This window comes from Ascidiella aspersa, chromosome 5 (assembly GCF_963924565.1).
Source record: "Ascidiella aspersa chromosome 5, kaAscAspe10.2, whole genome shotgun sequence".
NCBI lineage: Eukaryota > Metazoa > Chordata > Ascidiacea > Phlebobranchia > Ascidiidae > Ascidiella > Ascidiella aspersa.
In genome coordinates, this window is record NC_139451.1 from 30,694,731 (window position 1) to 30,716,308 (window position 21,578).

Genomic DNA, 21,578 nt, shown 5'->3' on the forward strand with positions numbered 1-21,578 from the left:
CCCTTTTTCTACTGCGTCAATAAATCTGTTAAAAAACGCTTAAAAATGTGTTTTTGATAAAAAGATCAATTAATTATTGGAACACCTGATATCTAGCCTTTAGTTTAGAGAGTAAATCATTTAAAACTTCGTTAACTTAAAACAATTATTTTCATTTTTTAATGCGATATTGTTTGTTCTACGGCAGTAGCTCCCAAACTGTTTCGTTCATTACCCAAAATAATGTTTAAAAACGATTTAATTTATTATCATTCGATTTTGGAAAACATAACAGCACAAATTTCTCATTTAATTTAGGAAAGAAAAAACAACTAAGTTTTATTCGAATTCAAAAATATATATGTAATTTTTAACCGAATTTTGGAATTTAAAAACCTTAAATAATAATTTTTTTGGCTTTGAAAAAACTTTATCCCCAAAACACAATTTTGATTTATTTTAAAACTATTTACTCTAATTTTCATCCAGAAAACTTACACCGAGGATGCAAAGAAGTCACTGGACAAGTACAACTTAAATGCTGACGTCATCCAAATTGCACACGCCCTCGCCACCGCCCCCCTCAGCTCTGACGTCATCTACAGGCGACGTTTCAACGACGAGATGAAGGGAAAGGGTGTGTCGGGGGCGGGGGTCGAGTTTTACCCCGACCACATTAAGGCAATTGATAACACCAAGATGGCAAGCCAGGTAAGATAAAAATTAAAAAAAAAATTAGATTTTTTTTTATTTTTTTTTAGAAATCGGATTTTAGTTTAAATTTCTTTTATTTCACTTAATTTTTGAAATTGAAATGCTTTAATTTATTTTTTTATTTTTTTATTTTTTTATTTTTTTATTTTTTTATTTTTTTGGCGGGGGTCGAGTTTTACCCCGACCATATTAGGGCGATTGATAAATAAAAATAACAAGCCAGGTTAGATATAGATTTATTGGATTATTTGAACACAGGAATTGGATGTTTGTTTTAAAGATTTTTTTATTTTAGCTTAATTTAGAAAAATAAGAATGCTCTAAATTTTCCTGATTTAGGTAACTAAAAAAAAAAAAAAAAAAAAAAAAAAGATGCACATTAAGGCGAATGATAAAACCAAAATGGCAAGCCGGGTGAAATAGATTTATTGGATTAGGTTTAACTCTGGAATTTTTTTTTCTTTAAATTTAAGATTTCGGTGTTTTTTGTTTTATTTCAACCTATTTTTGGGAATCAACAAGTTCTCATTTTCAGTATAATTTTATAAAACAAACTTCATATTTAATTTGGAAAACTGAAAACCTTTAAGTTGTAATTTAATTTTGGAAAACTTAAAAGCACTAGTTTTTAATTACATTTTTGGAAAACTGAGAATCTTTAATTTCTTATTTAATTTGTAATTTGCGCAGGTGAAAAAACGCAAGTTTTATTTAAAATTAAAAAAAAATAATTTGTTTTTTATTTCTTATCTAATTTGAGTAACTAATAAACTCTAACTTTTTATCTAATTTTTCTGACCTAAAAGATCATATTTCATTCGAAAGTAACACATCGAATGAATTTTTTCGACCATTCGCAGTTTTTTTCGTGAGGATACTGGCGTGTACTAAGGGTACAAACGTCTGTATACGCATACGTACGTGCGAGAAACGCATACGAACGTGTCGTAACGGATATGGTATTAGTTTGTATTCTAGTACCTGAACGTTTTTACGGACAACGCTGTGACTCTTCGTATACGGACATAATTGTGTTTACGGAGGCTAACGTATTTAAATTAATACGTGCCTATATCGCTTTCATCTACCTATGGAACTCTTGAGCCACGAATACGTACGTATACGCAACTTAACGCATTGCCTTGTGGACGTGTCTTAACGGATACGGTAGTTTGTATTGTATTATACGTTCATGTTTTATGGATAACGATGTGCCTGTACCTGTCCGGACATATTTGTGCTTATGACAACAACCTTGATGCTCCTGGGCCACGAATACGTACGTATACGCAACTTAACGCACTTTGTCCTGTGTTCCAGTCGGAATACAAGAAGGAGAATGAAAAGTTGGTTCACCATTACACGATGCCACTTGACACTCCTGAACTCAACAGAGCCAAAGAATCAGCAATCAACGCTAGCGATGTAAGTATTAATAAGAATATCAAAGCCCATACAGAAGTAGGTAGCATTTTGAACGTTTCGAATAATTCATCGCTTTTGAAAATGAATAAAGAGTTATTCGAAACGTTTAATCAATTTACATTTTTTAACGATATAGAAATTATCCTTTAACCTTCTTAGATGACTTAAACTTTCTTCCCAAACATTTTAATACAAAATAAAACTTCCTTATTCGCCTTGTGACTGAGTCATATTCGTCAAAAGATGACTTATAAGCTAAAACAGTTTAGAAAGTAAGTCATCTAACGCAGACAATAAAATGTAAAAGAAAGATTCTTGTTTTCGTACAAGATGATCTTAAGACAGTTTTATAAAAACAGATAAAACATAAAAATATTTCCTAATTTTTTTTACTTTTCTTAAAATTTTTACTATTCCAATATATGGAAATTTTTTTTTGCATGTTTGCTTTTTGTACAGAAACTGTCGATGCCTTATAGGCGAAAATCTGTTTTTATAAACGGTCTTAGATCTTTATCATTAAGACGGCTTATCTCATGTTTTTAATAAACCTTATTTTTTGCTGTCAACCGCCAGTTGCTGTACAAGCGTCATAAACAAGAGACAATCGCCAACTACCGAGGATTCCAAACCATGGACAGCAAAGACCATCCCGTTGTACAACAGGGAATTAAAGCGGCTGAACTTATGTCTGAGGTAATACTTTTAACTCACGTTTAATAACATATGGCCCCCTTTATAACAAGAAATTATAGGCTTGATTATTGAAAAACAGGCATTTCGTAATTTTTTACGTATTTTGTTACATTTTATTTATAAACATACCGAGGGTATTTTCGGGCTTTAATTTGTTGTTTAACTTTTTAATTAGGCGTTGCTACTTTTTCTGTGTTTTGCTTGCAAGTGGATGTTAAGTTTGTTTAAGTATAAGGCTCTAATATAAAGACTTTCAAGTTTAAAAGCGTGAATAACACGAAGCTACTGAGCCGAAACTCTCATTTTCTAGTTCAAAAGTAGACACTGTTGTTTAAACATTAACAAGAAATTTGCAACATACATATATATGACCTATTTTAATACAGACGTTCATATTTTTTACTTTGTTATACGACAACTTTAGGCCGTTTGGAATCCTAATTCAGCGTAATGAAGCCTTATTCGTTACAACAAAATTAGTAAATCACTGAAAAATAAATATGTAAAAAAAAAAATATAAAAAATATTGGGTTTAAGATTTATTTAATTACTTCAAACAATTCGTCAAAAATGCTGTATTTTTCAGTTCCACTATTTAAGTAGCATATTTTTTCTCTTATGACACACTACAATGTAGTATTGTTTCTTTGCACAAACTAAAATAAAATATTCTATATTTTTAACCAGTGTTGTAATAACTTAAATCTTGACTTGACTTAAGTCCTTTGACCAAAATGACTTGACTTCACTTAAGTCTTTTGGACAAATGACTTGACTTGGACTTAAGTAATTTTTTCAAATAATTTGGGATTAAGTTAAGTGTTTTTCATCAAAATTTATTTTAATTTTGCACATTAAACACTTTTATTGTTGTATATAGCGTTTGTGCTGTTTTTTTGTTTAATTTGTTGCTAATAATCGTACGGGTTTACCACTTTTAATAGTTTAGCAGTTTACTTTTTTATGACAAGACTTGACTTGGAATTGGCTTGCTCTCATAATGACTTTGACTGAGACTTGACTTGTTATTTTTGCAAAAGACTTGACTGGAACTTACGTCATTTCAAAATGACTTGTTTACAACACTGCTTATAACTTGTGCAGCGCAAGTACAAAGAAGATTACATGGAAGATAGAAACCTCATCTACTATCCCGTGCATCTCACTGCTGGATATGAGGCTGCTGTGAAGGCCAGTCAGTACATTAACGGGGTAAGAAATTAACATTGATACTGTGTGCACACATATATTATCGTATTGTCGATATGTTGACACACATAAGCTTTCAAATGTTTAATAATTACATTTTTATTTAAACTTTATCAAACCAGGGGCGAATCTAAGGGGCAACCTCGAAAATGAAAGTTTTAGCAACCTAAGCATTTAAAAAGCGTTTTTATAACGTGTAGGTTAAGTATTGAAATCACACTTCTCCAACCTAAAACTTTGACAAAATAAACGAATTGTGTTGTGTTGTTGAGGTTGCCTTAATGACGTCACGCATAAATATTTCTTTGTGACGTCACATTTTGACGTAACTTTGTGACGTAATCTCTGAAAAACATTTTATTGCCAAGGAAAGGCGCAACAATATTTACAATTTTTCATAATGGTAGTTTGTATTCTAGTACGGATTCTGATCTTTAGGGGTCATTGTCGCTAAAAAAATGTGAAGAGTAACGTGTTTAGATAACCCAAATTCACTATACCTATATAGGCCTAAAGAAAATCTAAACCAGTGGTTCTCAACTGGTGTGCCATTTCTAATTCTCAAGGGTGCCGCAAAATATTTGAGAATTTTTAAGAATCTGTGCTTGGTCAACTCTTACAACTTTTTGTGTAAGATTAGAGTGGAATAAATCCAATTGTAACTTCCAACGTTGTGTAGAGTTGATGTATTGTTCCAGTTCCGTTAATTGTGAAATTTAAGTGAATTACCCACGGAAAAATCGTAAAGAGATGCCGCAATCTGTTTATTATTTCTGAGGGGTGCCGTAAGCCATAAAAGGTTAAGAACCACTGCCTAAGGAGTTGTCGCAATGTTGAATTAAAGGAAGAAAGATTAGTCCAATTTGCCAAAAAAAAATTGTTGGTCTGTCAATCACTTTTTCACTTTTCTTTATTGCAGCCCAGCTACCAGAAAGCGTACCACCGCGATCGCAACGACGTGCATTATGACGTCACAAAAACCGACACCTACAAAGCGCAGAAGGATCTGGAAAAGCTTTCTGACGTCAGTTGATTTTTTTATTGTTAATTCAACGATTTTAATTTGATTCGTTTGGTCCAAAGCTGAAATAAAGTTGTTTTCTAATTTTATGAAGCCAAGTTTATTCATATTTAGTATGACGTTTAAACATAATAAATCAACTTCAAAAACTTGCAAGTCAAATGCCTTAAAAACAGTGGCTTTGGTGCATTTAAAGATCCACTTAAGTCAAGTCATTGTATCAAGTCACCAACTCAAGTCATTAACTTAAGTCATTGCAACACTCACTTAGGCACTTTACAAGACCGATCCTTCCAGCCTTCGCTTCACTCAAGTACCTGATGACGTGGATATGACGAGAGCGCGGATGGTCAAGCCTCTGGTCAGTTACTGGTTCTACAAGGATCAAGCCAAAAAGATGCTGGACAAATACCACGTCGATGTGGCCGACCAACGACTGGTCCACGCTCTGCACAGCAACCAGGTAATTAAAAAATGGTTGTTTTTGATATTTTTTTGTGGTCGTTAATGGTTTCTTCGCTGTCTTTTAGGGATACAAACTATTGCAAAGTCAAATTTTATTTAAAGTACTTAATTTTGCAGCTACATAATCAAAGCCATTTTTGTAATTTTATGTGTGTTTTTAATTAAATGGTTTGTAGTTGTTTTTTCTCTGCTTGTTCTCAAGTTGGCGTCCACTTTAAACCAGGCACTGCTGACATCGCCAAGTAATAGAATCGCACTTGGTAGCAAATTTTCTTGCACTTATAGAATAGAAAAAAATAATTAAACATTAAATTTTAATTAAACACTACTTTACAATTATTTTTATTGTTTATATATTTTTTGGATACCCGTGTATATGTGAAAATGTAATAACAGTTTGATAAAATCCTTTCATTCCTTACGTTTCAGCTCGCTTCGGACATCAAGTACCGACGTCAGTGGGCCGAGGAGGTTAAAGGCAGAATGGGAAACGAGAACATGGATAGTTACCCGGGATATAAACACGCGATAGCTGTCGGGAAGAACGTCAGCCAGGTAAGGAGATTTTAAGGCTATTGAATTTTAATTTTGTCGATTCCCGATTTATTCAGAAAAACTGGATTTTGGCTTGTCTAAATAATTTCATTTCATCGCTTTTTACCTACTGTTGGTAAAAACTAGCATGGACGGATTTTTCATCTTTTTTTTTATAATCCACATTATAGGGCAACAAAATGCAAAAAACTGTTTTTGGTCAGATTTGAAAATTTGGCAAGGCTAATATAGCCTTGGACGTTTTTTCGATTTTAAAAGAATTTTAAGAAATCCATTTTTTGCACAGAATTTTTTTTTCAAAACTTGTTCAAAGTGCTACTGTTGGTAAAATAGCACCAAATGAATTTCGCAAAAATATAAAATAATATATAAACAAAGTAAATAAACTCACACTTGAAATAATTATCCCTACCCATATCCTTTTTGCCATTTCGCCACCCAAATAAATACATTTTTCTTTTTTGGTTTCTTTATGCAAAATTATTAACGTAGATTAAGTAAAGACGAAATAGAAAAAAAATATTTTATGAATTTATCAAATTCAACTATTATTTTCTTTCTGTTGCCAACATATTTCTATTCTATAGCATTTTTTTCTATAAACTTCGTTTCTAAATATTGGTATTCGTTGTTTTTTGATTATCTTAACAGTTAATAACTTCTAAGACCATATTATTGCCTGTCGCAATTTATCGCAATTTTTGTCTGCATTCTGTGCCATCACTATCTTGCTCGTGCATTTGTTATGAATTAGAACTTTGAAACGAATAAAATAGTCTGTAACGATAGTTTAAATGGCATTTAAAAGGTAATAGTGCCCGTGGAATTTCATTGCAACGATATATAACAATTAAAAAAAAAAGACAAATGGACCAAATATTGAATATGCGTCAGGAAAAAAAGGACAACTTTTAATCTCTATAGTGTCCCAGTCCTTTTTTTTCAAACCATGTCTTTGCAGGATTATTTTGCTGTTTGTGTAACCGCTAAGAACAAAATTGGTGTAATTGCAATTTTAAACTCAATATGTATGTTTTTTAATCTTGGTTGATAGCTGTATATTTCTTGTTCAAAAACGAAAAAGCAAGTGGCACTGTTGACAAGTTGTATTTTGCGCTGTAGCGATATATAACACAAGTATTTTTTGTATATATAAAGCGTGCTTTTGTTTTTCACTAGACGGAATACGCGAAAGGTGTGGAGAAGCATAGAAACGACTACACCATCCCAGCAGACATGCCTTCTATTAAACACGCAAAGGCTGTCGATGGAATGATAAGCAATGTACGTGGATCTGTCAACTATTTTACTTGGACTCTGCGCAGTCGGTTAAGACAAACCCGACGCGTGTGTCCTAAGGACAACTCCTGCCAAATGTGCTGGTTTCGTCGAGTCCCGAGTCCGGCTCTGACTCTACAGACTGTATTTTACTCATTTACGCATTCAACAATTTACTTATAGAGGTATCATAAACTCATACACCCACGAATGCTGGTTGCAAAATGTTCCACCATATGCTTTGCTACCTTTACAACTTGGTTTTCAACCTTTTATTAGTTTCGCATTTCGGCATTGCGCACGTCGGACTCATAGACTTGCATGTCATCTTATTTGAGTCTCGAGTCCGACTCAGCAGCCCTGGTTTGTATAGCAACCTGTGTATTATTACGAGAAATGGATATAGTTTCATTAAGACGGTTTATAAGGTCACCAAAGTAATAATATTAGCGTATTTCGGAATAGTACTCATTCGTGATTTTGTTTTAGATTTTAAACAATTTCTTATTAATTTTAGCTATAAATTAATTTCATAAGAAGTACATATTTCTGTAATGGCCTGAAGTATGTATTCTATGACTAAACACAATATTCAGCCATTATCCTCCAAAGTTAGTAGGTATTATCAGATTTTTTTAATTTTTCTTTTTGGCCAGCCGTTTTACTTCCTCTTTAAAATCTAAAACTATTTAGATTTAGTCACTCTCCTTTTTTTCACGTGAAGGTCGTTTATGGCAAATCTCGCAAGGACACCATTGAAAATTTCCGCGGGTTCCAAACCATGGACAGCAAGAATCATCCTGTTGTACAGCGCGGCATAAAGGCGGCAGACCTCATATCAGAAGTGGGTTATTTACTTTATATTTGTATATGGCCGTATTTGTCTAATTCTAAATAGAGGAACCAAGTGGCAATGTATAAGGACAAATTGTATTGGATTCTCGACAAGCTTTCGCACAACTGTGCTTCATCAGGTCAAAGTATGTGACATATTTGTCTTTATATAGAGTCACCTGGTTTCCTTACTTTTTTTTGTATTTATTTACCTCGGTGCATTTGGTGGAAATGACGATGTTTACGACTTTTTGTAAGTTTTTTGCATCGTGTGAGCTTTAATTTTCCGCTAATGTTTCCATTGTTTTTTATGTCTAATGCATTTTTCGTTATCAGGCAAAAATATCCTGGCCTACGAAGTTAGGCTGGTTACACTATTATCAAATTAACAGCATTTTTTAAAAATAAATTGTCCTCGTTTTACGTTAAAATATAGCTAAGATTTCAGTTGTAAGATTTTCCAACGCAGTGTTTTAATTCCAATACAAAAACTAACTTGTTTCCATCACCATAGACCAGTGGTTTCAACCGGGGTGCCGCGGCGCCCTGGTGTGCCATTTCTAATGTTCACGGGTTCCGAGAGGTATTTGAGAATTTTCAAGAATCTGATGTTTGCTCAATTTGTGTAGGATTGGAGAGCATTATATCAAATAACTTTTTCCTACATGTTTTAAGTTGATTGTGTTGATCCAGTTCCAGTTACAGTGACATTTCAGTAAAATACCTAACGAAAATTTTAGTCCGGGTGCCGAAAATCTATTTATTTTATTTGAGGGTTGCCGTAAGTAGAAGCCATAGAACGTTGAAAACCGCTGCCTTGGACCCTGGCCTAAATATTCAGACTTTAACCAATATTGTGAAACTTTATGTGTTTAAGGTGTCGGGTTCTGTCAAACAATCAATGTATTGAAACTATATTAGCAGTCAGTCCATTTATCATCCCTACAAGCAATGTTCACAAATACCGCTACATCCGAGCATAATGCTTCCTCCATTTTTATTGTTTTTCTCCACTTTTTTATTCCTATTGTTGTACTGATTGGGTGATAGCTTCGGATACATTTTGTTTCTATCGAATATTATGGCTTTGATATTTTTATTGAAATTACTAAATAAAACGTGTATTGTGTTCCAAATTTTGTTTCTGCTTGTAAGCAAATGCGATAATTTCTAATCTGCTGCGCAGCGCAAGTACAAAGCGGATTACATGGAAGATAGGAACTTGATCTACTATCCTGTTCATCTCACCGCTGGATACGAGGCAGCTGTCAAGTCCAGCAAGTTCGCCAGTGATGTAAGTCGATACAATAACTAGCAATTAGTCTAAGATGAAGGTTTTGGGCATATAAAACTGGGATACGGTAGACATAAAATCTGGCGAACGTCTTAAACTGGGGTCCATGAACCCCTTGAGGATCTGTGAATTAGTTTTAGGGGGTCCATGAGGGACCAATTGAAATATTAGTGTATATTTGAAAAGTAATAATTTTTTCAAGGAAAGCAGTTTGATTAAAACCTAAACAATTTTGCACCGACTGTATTTAGACACCATTTTACTTTCGCATTTTTTTAGGCCGAAATCAACAGATTTATGAAGTTCATTTGTATTGTGGCGTCAATTATGACGTCATTTTTTGAACAAAATTGACTATCGTGGTCCACGCGACGTCAAAACAAAATTTAGGGGTCCGCGGTAAAAAAAGTTTAAGAACCTCTGTCTTAAATGGTGCTTTCGCTGTTTTAAATTTACAAACGTTAAGACATAGACAGTGTTACTTCTAAGGTGCGCAAATATGCACTGCCATCACATTATTTGCGCGGTTATATCACTTAGAAATACATTTTTACTAAGAAGTATGAATGATAAACCTGAAAAAAGTGTATTAACGTTTAAATGTACCTAGCATATTATCATTTTGTATAAAATGTGCCTTGTGTTAGACATATATTTCCGGATTTTTAACAAATATAACTCCCTAATCCTTTTCTTAAAAGAGTACTTAAAATGACATTTTTGTGTTTTTGAGAAATTTTTCTTTTAATTTTTACAAACATCTTTTTTCACCTGATGTTTTTTACAGGCCGATTACAAGAGTTGGTACAACCGAAACATTCGCGGTCGCGGGAATTTCCCGGTTAATCTCACACCGGGTTACGAGCAATCTCAGCAAGTTAAGCCCTACATCAGTGACGTAAGTATATAAGATTAATCCCCATATAAAGACTTTATTTAAATATGGCTGAAATAATATGCTAATAAATATATGGGCCTTGGCTAGGCTTCCTTGTCGTTACAATTGAACGTTCATCCTCGACGAGCAATTCTTATTCAATCCGGAATAGCATCCAATTTACGTGCAATCGGTCCCAAATAATTTTTTCCCTCTTACATTTTACCGTTTTGAATTTGGCAATTTGCAAAGGAACCTATATAAGTTATAAGTTTTTTTTTTAAGTTCCTCAAATTCTGTACAAAAAATAAATATGTGTAAAATGTAAAAATGTAGTTAAAATGTAAAATATGTAGGAAGGCCTATAAAATATTTTAATGTCTGATTTATTTAAATACTAAGAAATCTTCTTATGCTTAAACCTGTTTTTTTTTTTTGTTTTTTTTTAACACTCTTTACTATAACTTTTTTAAACGTTTCGAATATCTCTTCATTCATTTTCAACAGCAAAATCGTTCAAAATGATACGTAATTCTGTATAAGCTTTGATATTCTAACTACGTTTTACTACAACCTCCAGTCATTATGCTCCAAACAAAGCAAGAATCTTTATTTTAACTTCTATAGTCAACGGGAGATATCTTATTCACGAAAGTTATCTGGCTACTCCTTATTTATTCAGTCTAATACTAACATTTTTTTCCACTATCGTTTCGCAGACGTTGTACAAAGCGAAATATGAAAAGACCAAGTCTGAATTCACGCCTGTAGTTGACGCCAACGATATGCAGCACATCAAGTTTGTGCAGCCCTGGCTCAGTCAGGTTTGTATATACCACTGCTGTTGAAATTGGTTTATTGTTCATCGTGCTGTGTTAACGCTTTAAACAGTAAATATTTAATGGACTGGCTCTGAACACTAGGATTTGTTAAACCGCAGCCTGAAGACCAGTTATTTTTTTTTCTGATTGTTGCTTAAAAATAATTCTAATTAACATATACGGCATACGCCCATGGTTATAAATTAAAAAGTTATGATGTATGATGTGCCATCCGAGTGTATCTTATCTTAGAAATAGTAAATTGTTATGTTAAATATAATTTCGGTATTGTTTACAGGGTTACCACAAAGTCTTTGAGTCTTTAAAAGTCTTTGAATTAATTTGTATATTGAAATGTTTTTCCAAAAATCTTTGAATAGTTGTTTAACGTATTTTATATGCGGCTTCAACTTGTGAGTTAGTTTAGACCAGTGGTTTTTTAACTTTTTTTATTGTGCTGCTGACCATGGCATTTATTCTGTTTTGTGTTGGAATTATATTAAAAAAATTCAAGCGATTCAATTTCAAATCTTTAAAAGTCTATAAATCTTTCGAAAAGTATTTCAATGTCTTGATTTTTTTTCGTGAAGTTGTGTGGCAACCCATTGTTTAATTTCTATTAAATAACTTTTTTAAATAATAATCCACTGCAATTACGCGGTTCCTTTCATCTGCAGAGCAAGTACAAGAAACAGGCTCGCGAAGTGATGGGCAAATACCATTTGGACGTTGAGGTTCCGGAGATTGCCCACGCCCTCTACACTTCAAGCATGTTTTCACCGGTCAGTAGTATTTTTTATATAATTGTCCACGCTGCTAGCTGTAGGGTATTTTGCAAGGTTGTGATAACGATCCCCTCTCGGGGCACCAATATAACGCTTTTGTATTATTATTTTTAACCTTATTAATAACTATGTTATAGAAATAAATTTACAAGAGTTGTTTACCCAATAATACCTGCAATGGTTGTTACATTTTTTCTATTTCTATCTACAACCTTTGACCTTCAAACTTAAAAAAACTATCAAAAAGTAGCCAAAAATCTAGAGCATTATAGCCGGAGGTTGTAGAGACGTAAAATAAATATCAAAACCCATACAGAAGTAGGTAAAGTAGCATTTTGAATGTTTTGAATATATTTTTATTCGTTTTAAACATCATTTTTTAATAAATAAAAGATGTTTTGCTAATGTCCTAGCTTTCCACCATTGCCTTAGAACTTTAACTTTGATCAACCTTTACATTTGGAACGTTGTATTTAGGCTGCGTACAAACGAAAGTTCGAGAAGGAAATTCGTGGCGTTGGGGCGAGCAACTTCGAGAAGTCGCCCTTCATCAAACAACCTCTCAAGGCTTCCAAGTTGCTCAGCAAGGTAAGCTCAATACAGATCAACAACAAATTTATTACTTTTAGAGCTTATCAATTGAAAGGGTACTTGTAAAAAACTTTAATTAAATTTACAAACTACATCTTCAATATTTATAGCTATTTTGGATAAAAAAGTAAAAAAAAAAAACAGTAATTTTGGCGCACTTAAAAACTATATTGTTTTTTTCATTGTAGCTGCTGCAGATCATTTTTGTTTTATTTCTTGCCAATAGTCCTCTTGTTAATTAACAGAAATTTCAAAATAAAAAGCTTCAGAGATAACTTATTTTCAAATTCAAAGGCCCTCTACTGTTTCTGGGACCTGTGTCTAAACTCAACAGCTAAACACGAAAGCAATTAAAATAGATATAAGAATTGGTTTCACAAAACATTGTTTTTATGTATTTTTACGAATGTGATATTCTGGTTGTTGTTTTAATATCACTTATTATTTTTTTCTCTAGAAAAAAAAAACAGTATTCACTGCTTATTTCCCATTTCTAGACAAGCAAAAACATATTTTTTAAATGTAAAATAAAATTCTGTTGGCTTCCAATGTATCGTTAAAACTAAAACAGCACTAACATTTCCTACTTTCGATTTCCTACTTCGATCATTCATTGATTGCTTTTCTTTATATGCACCTAGTACTGACACTCCAACACTTACACAAAAAGAAAGAACTCGTGGCAGCAATGGCTTATAAATCTAGCATCAAAACGGCCTAAGGCAATCTTTCTAAATTGTTTAGCACGTTTAACAACCTTGTGTTTTTCTTCAAAGTCTGAATACACGAAGAAGGCTGAGGAAGGGAAGCAGCATTACACACTTGGACTTGAAACTAGCGACATCCAACAAGCAATGATCGCTGACAAGCTTACCAGCGACGTGAGTTAAATTGCTGTCTTTTTGCATTGAATTGGTTGAATCCACGGTTTAGTAAACATTGGCTGTGAAATGTGACAGCATTATTTTGCTACCAATTTTAATTACAAATATTGTGGCTAGTGATAAAAACAGACAGGTCGTTGCAGGTAATTTGTCGTATTTCCTAAACCTAATTTTATGTGTTCGTCTTATTTGCTTTTGTAACACATTATTAAAAGCGTTTAATGGTTTCCAAAAACTACTAAAACACAAAAAATAAATGTTTACCTGAACAATCTATTTATCCGAAGCACCTGTTTACGCCATTCTTGACTTGCGATTTTGCCAATTTTTATTTAACAGCTTGTGACTTTTATAACTCTTTTTTTTTACACTTGTGTTTTTTGAAAATTTACGGTTTTCATTTAATTATCTAGAATTTCCTTTAATACCGACATCGTTTAACTTATTTTTTAGATTATTTCAAAACTGTTCAGCTTCAATAATCAAAACTTTGCCACTTCAAACTTTTTAAAACTTGCTCGTCGCGTCAATTTGCAAACATCCTTCCAACTGCGTCCAATTGTATTAATTTCAACCACCTGGTCAGCTTTATGTAAACCTCACGTTTGTGTTTTGACCTAAGGTGGAATACAAGAAGGGTGGTAAGGAGGCAACTGCAGCTTGCCAAGCTTTCCAGAAGATGTCGGCACAAGATATTCCAAGCTACAAGAAGTTCAGGGATGTCGCCGCTAATAACAGCGATGTGAGTTAATGGTGACGTTTTGTTGTTGCAGTCCAGTTTTCTCAAACTGGTGTCTCTGAGTGTAAGTTTCATATTTTAAATCATTATCTTCAGTAGAAAAAGAGTGACCCAAATAAATTATAAAAGACTCTTTCTTTTATTTGTTACTTTGCCACCTTGTTTTTCCTGTTTTTTAAAGCGTTCTAAAACGTCCGAGCGTCTATATGACGATTCGCGTTTATCCCAACCTCATTTTACCGCACTGAAGATGGCATAAGTGCTTGCAGAAACGCATGCAAATAAAAGAATTAATCTTTTATCATTTATTTGGCCACTCTTTATCTACTGAAGATTATAAACAGATTCCTGTTGAGTAGTGTTTTTTAACCAAAAATTTTTTTAAAGGATAATAGCTAAGCTTTAGCGACCCAATAAGCGAACAAAATAAGATATTAGCATAAATAAATTTGTATTTAACTAACTTACGATATTTCTTTGTATTTCTCGAGTTATTTTCTCAAGTATTGAAGAAAATTTTCTCAAAACCAGTTTGAATTCATTTAACAATGTTAACTATTGTATTTGGCGACCAAACAAATTTAAACGGCCGCCCACGTTAGGTCGCGACAAGAAGGTTGAGAAACACTGTTTTAAATCATTAACTGATAATTTATATGCGATAGCGCACCTCCTTTCCCTAGACTTTAACGATGCTAATGATTAATACAATAGAGGGGTTGCTCAACTGGAGTTATGACGTTTTAGTGTTTAGTGTTGGGTAGTGAGCACCGTAGACATAACTTCCTAAGCGTTAAGTCAGTGGCTCTCAACCTTTTATGGCTTGCGGCACCCCTACAAGATTTTTCACTAGGTAATTCCCTAAAAAGTGTCTAATCTTACACAAAAGTTGAAAGAGTTCTTAAAGGTTTCTCAATATCTCCAGGCACCCTTGAGCATTAGAAATGGCACCACAGCTAGGGTGCGGCGGCACCCCAGTTGAGAACCACTGCGTTAAGTTATCGCTTTTAGTGGAATTATGTAAGTTTTAATGGTATAAGGACTTTTATTTAACACATCCCTAAATGTAAAAACATTTCGCGTTAATGTCTGGCCTTTTTAGTATTTATTAAAAGTGACATGATTTAATGGTTACGATTTATTGTCGTGTTGTAGTGGCTACCAAACTAATTTGACATGCTACAAAAAACTTCCAACTGGATGCATTTAAAAAATAAGCACATAAGAAGCCTATGTTATATATATGCAAGTCGAGAAAACATGAAACTTGCCAAAAGGTTATATTTTTTCTTTTAGCTTTTTTTCTTTTACAGCTGAAAAATTAGATTACCTAAATGAATTAAATTAAACGAAATTTTTAGCAAATATGTACTTATTTATTTTTTTTACAGGTAAAATATTAGATTGCCTAAATAATTTAAATTGAACAAAATTTGTATCAAATATGCACTTATTTATTTTCCCTTTTTACAGGTGAAATATTCGATTATCCAAATAATTTAAATTAAACAAAATTTTTAGCAAATACATACCTCTCTGTTTTTGTTTTGCAGGTGAAATATCGCGAGGAATACAACGACATGAAGAAGTATGTTTACTTTCCTTACCACATCACACCTGAATATGAGAGCAAAGCGGATTCGAACAAAGCGCTCAGCCAGGTAAGACTTGTTTTACTGTAAAAAATGTTTCCACTTTGCCAACGTTGTAATGGACTACTAATAAGCTTGGAAAATGACATTTTTTACTCTAATCTGTGTGAAATTATCTGCATAATAACTTTTATTTTTGATTTTAGTTCTGAGGTTGCATGTTTAAGATAAAATCATACCACACTATTAATTCACTTGTAATGAAAAGGTAATATAACTGAAGTTAGGTCATCTTCAATGTCAAGACGCCACGTAATCAATGAACCTTAACCTCGAGATAGAATACTTGTACAATCAATTTAACTAATATCAGAATATTTAACCTGAGTCGCGTAGGTTTAAAACAGAGTTTCTTAATCGTTAGGGGACGACTCAAATGTTAAGCCTATAGGTGTACCAGCAATGCTTTCTCTTTACAATAAGCGATCTAAACAATTAAGATATTAGCTCATATAAAACCTCTTTACCAAAGTTTTTAAGCAAACTTTAATAACAGTCAGATCATCGTATTTTACCAATTTTCTCACATTTTACAGCAATCTGCTTAGAACTGATATCACTAAATCTAACCATATAAAACATGTGCAGTCGGCGACCTAACTAAAACAAACATCCACTCAATTTCGGGTGTGGCGGTCCATGGGTTGAGAAACGCCGGTGTAATTGTTTTAAACACCGGTATAACCCTTTTAATTGCTCGCAGCAAACTTATGGCAAGAGCGGTCGTGACAACCTTCCACACCAGAACTTTCTTTACCACGAGGTTCCAGCTTACGTGGTCAACAAGGAACTACAGGGAATCATGAGCGTGGTAAGACCCTGAGTATTGAAGCTTGTTGATTGGTCATTGCAAGTTAAAATATCCTTCAAAAAAATTTTCTTCACGAAAATCCGACCTGTAAAATTATTGTTTTGTTTTGTTATATCAATAATTTTGAAGTTACTACTATGACTTTTAATATATTTTTATGAGCTTGGTATGTACTTCAGTATTGCTTCTGGTGTTGCAAACCTAACATCCTTCACAATAGTGAACTATACGCGGAGTAAAATAAACGATTATATGTATTTTTAGTTAATTGCGACCTGTGAAACTTATTGATTTGGCATTCCAATATTTTGAAACTAATTAATTTTTTCCAATAAAGTTACTACTAAAGTCACAATTTAACTTAAAACTGACTTTTAATATTGATTAATGGCGTGGTGAGACCTTCACTATTGCTTCTTGTTTATTGCAATCTTAACATCCTTGAAAATAGTCGATTACAAAATGACCGATTATCCTGTTTTTTCTAGACCCGTGCAACTTTTGTTAGTTCTAATATGAAGGTGAAGGTGTTACTAAAGACATAATTTATCTTAAAAATCACGCTTTGGAATTGTAGATTATTGCGATCATATACGTTTAATAGAATCATAATACACGAAACAGCTTAACCTTATAAAAAATCATATAAAGTTGAAAAGCTTTATAAATAAAATTCAAGTCAACTTGTTAGGTAGAATAATGTAAGACAACCTTATCATGAAAAGAGTGGCTTTGAATTGTTTCTGCGATTATTAACCCATCTAAAATCGTTCCAGCGCAACGTTCAGAAACAGAAGCAGGAAATGCAAGATCGAGGTTACAAGATTTCCAACCAAGACTTCCACAACGAACACGTGCGAGAAGTTCAGAAACGTGTCAGCAACGTAAGTAACGCTTACACTGATAAACCCGTAATGCACCCTTACCCTTAGTTTACGCCTTGTTGTCGGTGAATCCAAATGTTATACCACCCCAAGCAAACCACCCAAAAGAAAACAATTCAATTTAAACATAAGACTACAATCAAAGTCATTCTGTTAGTCTATTTTGTATAAAGCTTCCAAGTTTTAGGGCTAATCCACTATATAGCGCCACTTTTTAATGTAGCGCAACTTTTTTAGTTTGTAAAACATCTGTAAAATCCTTTTAATTTCTGCGTAACTTTTTGGTATACCAATAAAGTAGTGTTTAAAGTTTTCTGCACTACTTAAGATATAAAATAAATTAATTTTACTATAGAACTTGTGAAGCTAATATTTTTCACCAAATAAATTGTTCATGTTTTTTCTATCTAGGCTATAACTGTTTTGTTTAATCCATTGATTAAGATGCCTAAAACCAAGTCCGTTAAACGTGATTTTGGTGATATCTGCATGATACGACAGTTCATGATTTGGCACAATTGCATTGGTGATAGTTTTGATGCAGCTTGAATAGGATTTTCAGCATCAATTGCTTTGTATGTTGCAGAACCTGTACAAAGCTGCGGCTCGAGAGGTTATGGACAAATACAACATTACTGCAGAATTGCCCGAGATACGTCAAGCTCTGCAGACAACCAAGCTAGTCAGCGACGTAAGTAGCTCTTAAATAATTTACAAAAGGCTTCTTGACTTTTCACAGATAAAACTTACCAGTTTGTTGGCTCAAACACGATCAGAAGTTTGGAGCATAATGGTTGGAGGTTGTAGTAAGACATAATAAGAATATCAAAGCCCATACAGAAGTAGGTATCATTTTGAACGTGTCGAATAAATCTATGTTGAGAATGAATGAAGAATTATTCGACACGTTCAAATTGATACCTACTTCTGTATGGGCTTTGATATTCTCATTACGACCAGAGGTCATCAACGTTTCCGTTATCTTAAACACGATCAAGGATAATCAATTGTAAATGTATGCTATTATCAGCAACCTGAGTATATTTCATCACTGTTTAGTTACTAAACACATTGTTGGTGTTTTGTAAATGAAAAATCTGTTTAACAAAAAAAAACTTTTTTTTTTGAAAAAGAAACTGCATTTTGTTTATTTTAGTATACGTAAATTTTTCCCAACAGTATGCATTGAGCGACTTTTGTCCCAAAAAGTTTCTGTAAATTAAATAAGTATATAGAAATATCTCATTATAGGTTGGCCATCAAATATCTGATCACGATTTCCAAATCTACATGATCCAAGCAAAACCACAAAGGTTGTAAAAAAGATCCCAAACAACTTTATTCAACAAAAGAAGAATACTATATAGTTACGCAGAAAAGCATCGTCAGTTCTGCTAAGATTCTTAATTCAAATGATTCATTTTTGGATATTTTTTGCAACCTTTGTGGTTTTGCTTGAATCTTACGATTTGGAAAAAAGATCAACAACTAGAAATGTCGGAGCAGGCTTAGATCCCGATATTAACAAAAAAATAATGATATTATTTCATCAATGATCAACATGAGTAATTCGGCAAAAAAAGTCGACAAACGAATTTTCCCAATTTATAATTTTAAGATATTATTCTAACGGGCGATTTTTTTGCGATTTTTGCAGAACGTGTACAAAGAAGAACACCGAAGTGAGAAGGGTTCAGGAATGACTTACAACCCTGATATCCCAAGCTTCAAACTTGCCAGGGATGTGAAAGCACTTGCAAGCGACGTGAGTTCTTTTGTGTGAAAATGAACTTATTTGGGCAGATATTAAAAAAAAAGTATAATAATAAAGCCCATATATTTACGTCTATTCATTGTACGTCTAACTATAATCACCAGGAAATATGCTGCAAAAAGAATAGCACGTTTTAAAAGTTGCTTTTTTTGAGAAACAGTATCTTTTTACTGACGATTTTTATTATTTGGAATACGACTGTTATAGTCATTTTAAACATTATTCGTGTTTTAAACGAAATCTAGACGTCATTTTTACAGCTTTAACAGTAAGTACACAATGTTGAAGATGACTTATTTAACCCAACACAAGTGTGGATTTGATATGAGTTCCTTATCAGTTTTTAACTTTGTTCTTTCCATCCTGCAGAACATCTACAAAGACGAAGCTAGCAAGGCACTTCACCAATACTCTGTGGTGGCCGATGCACCTGATCTGTTGCACGCAAAGGTCGTTGCTCAACAACAGAGCGGCGTAAGTAGCTGGCGTGTTTAGTGGTAGCAAACCTAATATTTGAGCCTAAAAATACGTAATCTTTCTTGAGAAAAAGGGATTTGGACGGGTCCTAACAATTCCAATACTTGTCAAATAGTTTTATTTGAATCCTTATACTTGTGATCGGTAGTCGTTCAGTACCTGGGTGCTAATAGCGCCGATAAATGTATTCATCCTTGATATTTCATCCAACGCAGTGTTTTTCAACTTAAAAGGATCGCAATAAAATATGAAGCACCTGATAAATAAAATTTAATTGCCATTAGTAAACCCTATGTTTTTGACAAAAAATATCGCGATTATTTTCCAATTCTAAATGTAGGTATTATAAAGGACAAATGAGAGAATTGATGAAATTTCCAGATGCAATTGTAGTGATTTTTAGGGTATTAGGGTGAAATTCGCTTTTGTGTTAAGAAATCAATTTTTGCCATTTTACCCTAGAATTTCCTCAGAATATTACCTTTTAAGGTAGATGCTACATTGAATCACAAAAAACTTGACTGTTATTCACGAATTAACTTGATATCAAATGGGCTCCGACCACACTAGTATCGTACGATAAGCGATAAAAAAAAGATTTCTCAACACACACACAAAAAAAGATTTTTAAACACATTGGCGAATTTCGCCCTAATGTCTCAAAACACATTACCAGTGCACTTTTTTCAAACCATTTTAAATTTCAACCATTTTATTATTTGCACTTGGTTTCGGACATCCTTAGTACCGCACATTCGATCAACTTTCGCTACTTTCCCAGGTCGAGTACAAACGTAAAGGGAAGGAGGATTCGGCCAAATGCAGAGCTTACCAGTTCCTTCTTGCAAGCGAGCAGCGAGATGTTGCTCATGCTCGTAAAGTGAACGACATCATCTCGCCTGCAAAGTACCGCGAGGAATATAATGAGATTCGTAACATCATCTACTTCCCCGTGCATCTTACAGACGGGTAAGAGAGGAGTAGTTGTGCGTAGATTTTTCGCCATAGATGCTATTACAATAGAAAGAATAACATATCAAGGCAAAAACGTAGAATAATTCATTTAAACCTTTTGTTGTGGAAAACCTGATTTTGTGAAAAACCTGAATATGATTTTTTCGTATATAGCTAGGAGTGAGCTGTGAAGGCATTTGTCTAACGCCAGAAATGCTACTTTAAAAATGAAAGAATGCCTTGTTTATTTAATGGTCAGCTCGACTCGATGACCCAATGGTCTCTTCGCTGTCTTTGAGTTATTCTTTATTCCATTTTTTTTTCAGTGTTTGCAAAGATGCACAAAAATAAAATGAATCTTAATCTTGAATACTGGACAACAAAATGCGAATTTTTAGACAAAAAAAATAGCACAATGTGGCAAACCTACTGATATGCATCGAATCGCCGCTGTACTTTAGAAACACGCACGTTTGTGCTGCGCTACCCCTTGACTTTACCATGTCGCAGCTATGCAATAAAGCACCAACCGCTTTAACAAATTTGTTTTTATATTTTATTAGTTACGAATCCGCTGTAAAAGCGAACAAGTTTGCGTCGGCTGCCAACTACAAGCAAAACTGGATGAAAAACCGCTACAGGAACAACTACAAAGTACATGAGACCGAGGGATATAAACTGGACCGCGCCATACAGAACAAGATCAGCAACGTGAGTTATTTTCTATTCTTTTTTGTTAAAATCGTTGTAACTTTTTAAAACTTCCATTTTAGATGTTTTACTAGTTAGATGAATACCCTTTCAGGCGTCTGATTTTAATAGCAGTTTAGGTGTTTTTTAAATATTAGCAACGTGACGT

General features: G+C 33.5%; 1 protein-coding gene across 1 annotated transcript in view; it reads left to right on the forward strand.

The window, feature by feature from the left end:
* Window positions 1–21,578, forward strand: part of LOC146146316 (uncharacterized) — a 137,381-nt gene that overhangs the window by 74,927 nt on the left and 40,876 nt on the right. Inside the window, exons 76-99 of the mRNA XM_083389939.1 lie at window positions 469–690; window positions 2,014–2,118; window positions 2,695–2,814; window positions 3,919–4,026; window positions 4,943–5,047; window positions 5,316–5,507; window positions 5,939–6,064; window positions 7,244–7,348; window positions 8,067–8,186; window positions 9,363–9,470; window positions 10,258–10,368; window positions 11,067–11,171; window positions 11,846–11,950; window positions 12,431–12,541; window positions 13,321–13,425; window positions 14,051–14,170; window positions 15,721–15,828; window positions 16,523–16,630; window positions 17,407–17,514; window positions 18,101–18,205; window positions 19,172–19,279; window positions 19,658–19,762; window positions 20,547–20,734; window positions 21,283–21,430. Coding sequence (XP_083246065.1) covers window positions 469–690; window positions 2,014–2,118; window positions 2,695–2,814; window positions 3,919–4,026; window positions 4,943–5,047; window positions 5,316–5,507; window positions 5,939–6,064; window positions 7,244–7,348; window positions 8,067–8,186; window positions 9,363–9,470; window positions 10,258–10,368; window positions 11,067–11,171; window positions 11,846–11,950; window positions 12,431–12,541; window positions 13,321–13,425; window positions 14,051–14,170; window positions 15,721–15,828; window positions 16,523–16,630; window positions 17,407–17,514; window positions 18,101–18,205; window positions 19,172–19,279; window positions 19,658–19,762; window positions 20,547–20,734; window positions 21,283–21,430 — 2,946 coding nt within the window. The remainder of the gene's footprint in view (window positions 1–468; window positions 691–2,013; window positions 2,119–2,694; window positions 2,815–3,918; window positions 4,027–4,942; window positions 5,048–5,315; window positions 5,508–5,938; window positions 6,065–7,243; window positions 7,349–8,066; window positions 8,187–9,362; window positions 9,471–10,257; window positions 10,369–11,066; window positions 11,172–11,845; window positions 11,951–12,430; window positions 12,542–13,320; window positions 13,426–14,050; window positions 14,171–15,720; window positions 15,829–16,522; window positions 16,631–17,406; window positions 17,515–18,100; window positions 18,206–19,171; window positions 19,280–19,657; window positions 19,763–20,546; window positions 20,735–21,282; window positions 21,431–21,578) is intronic.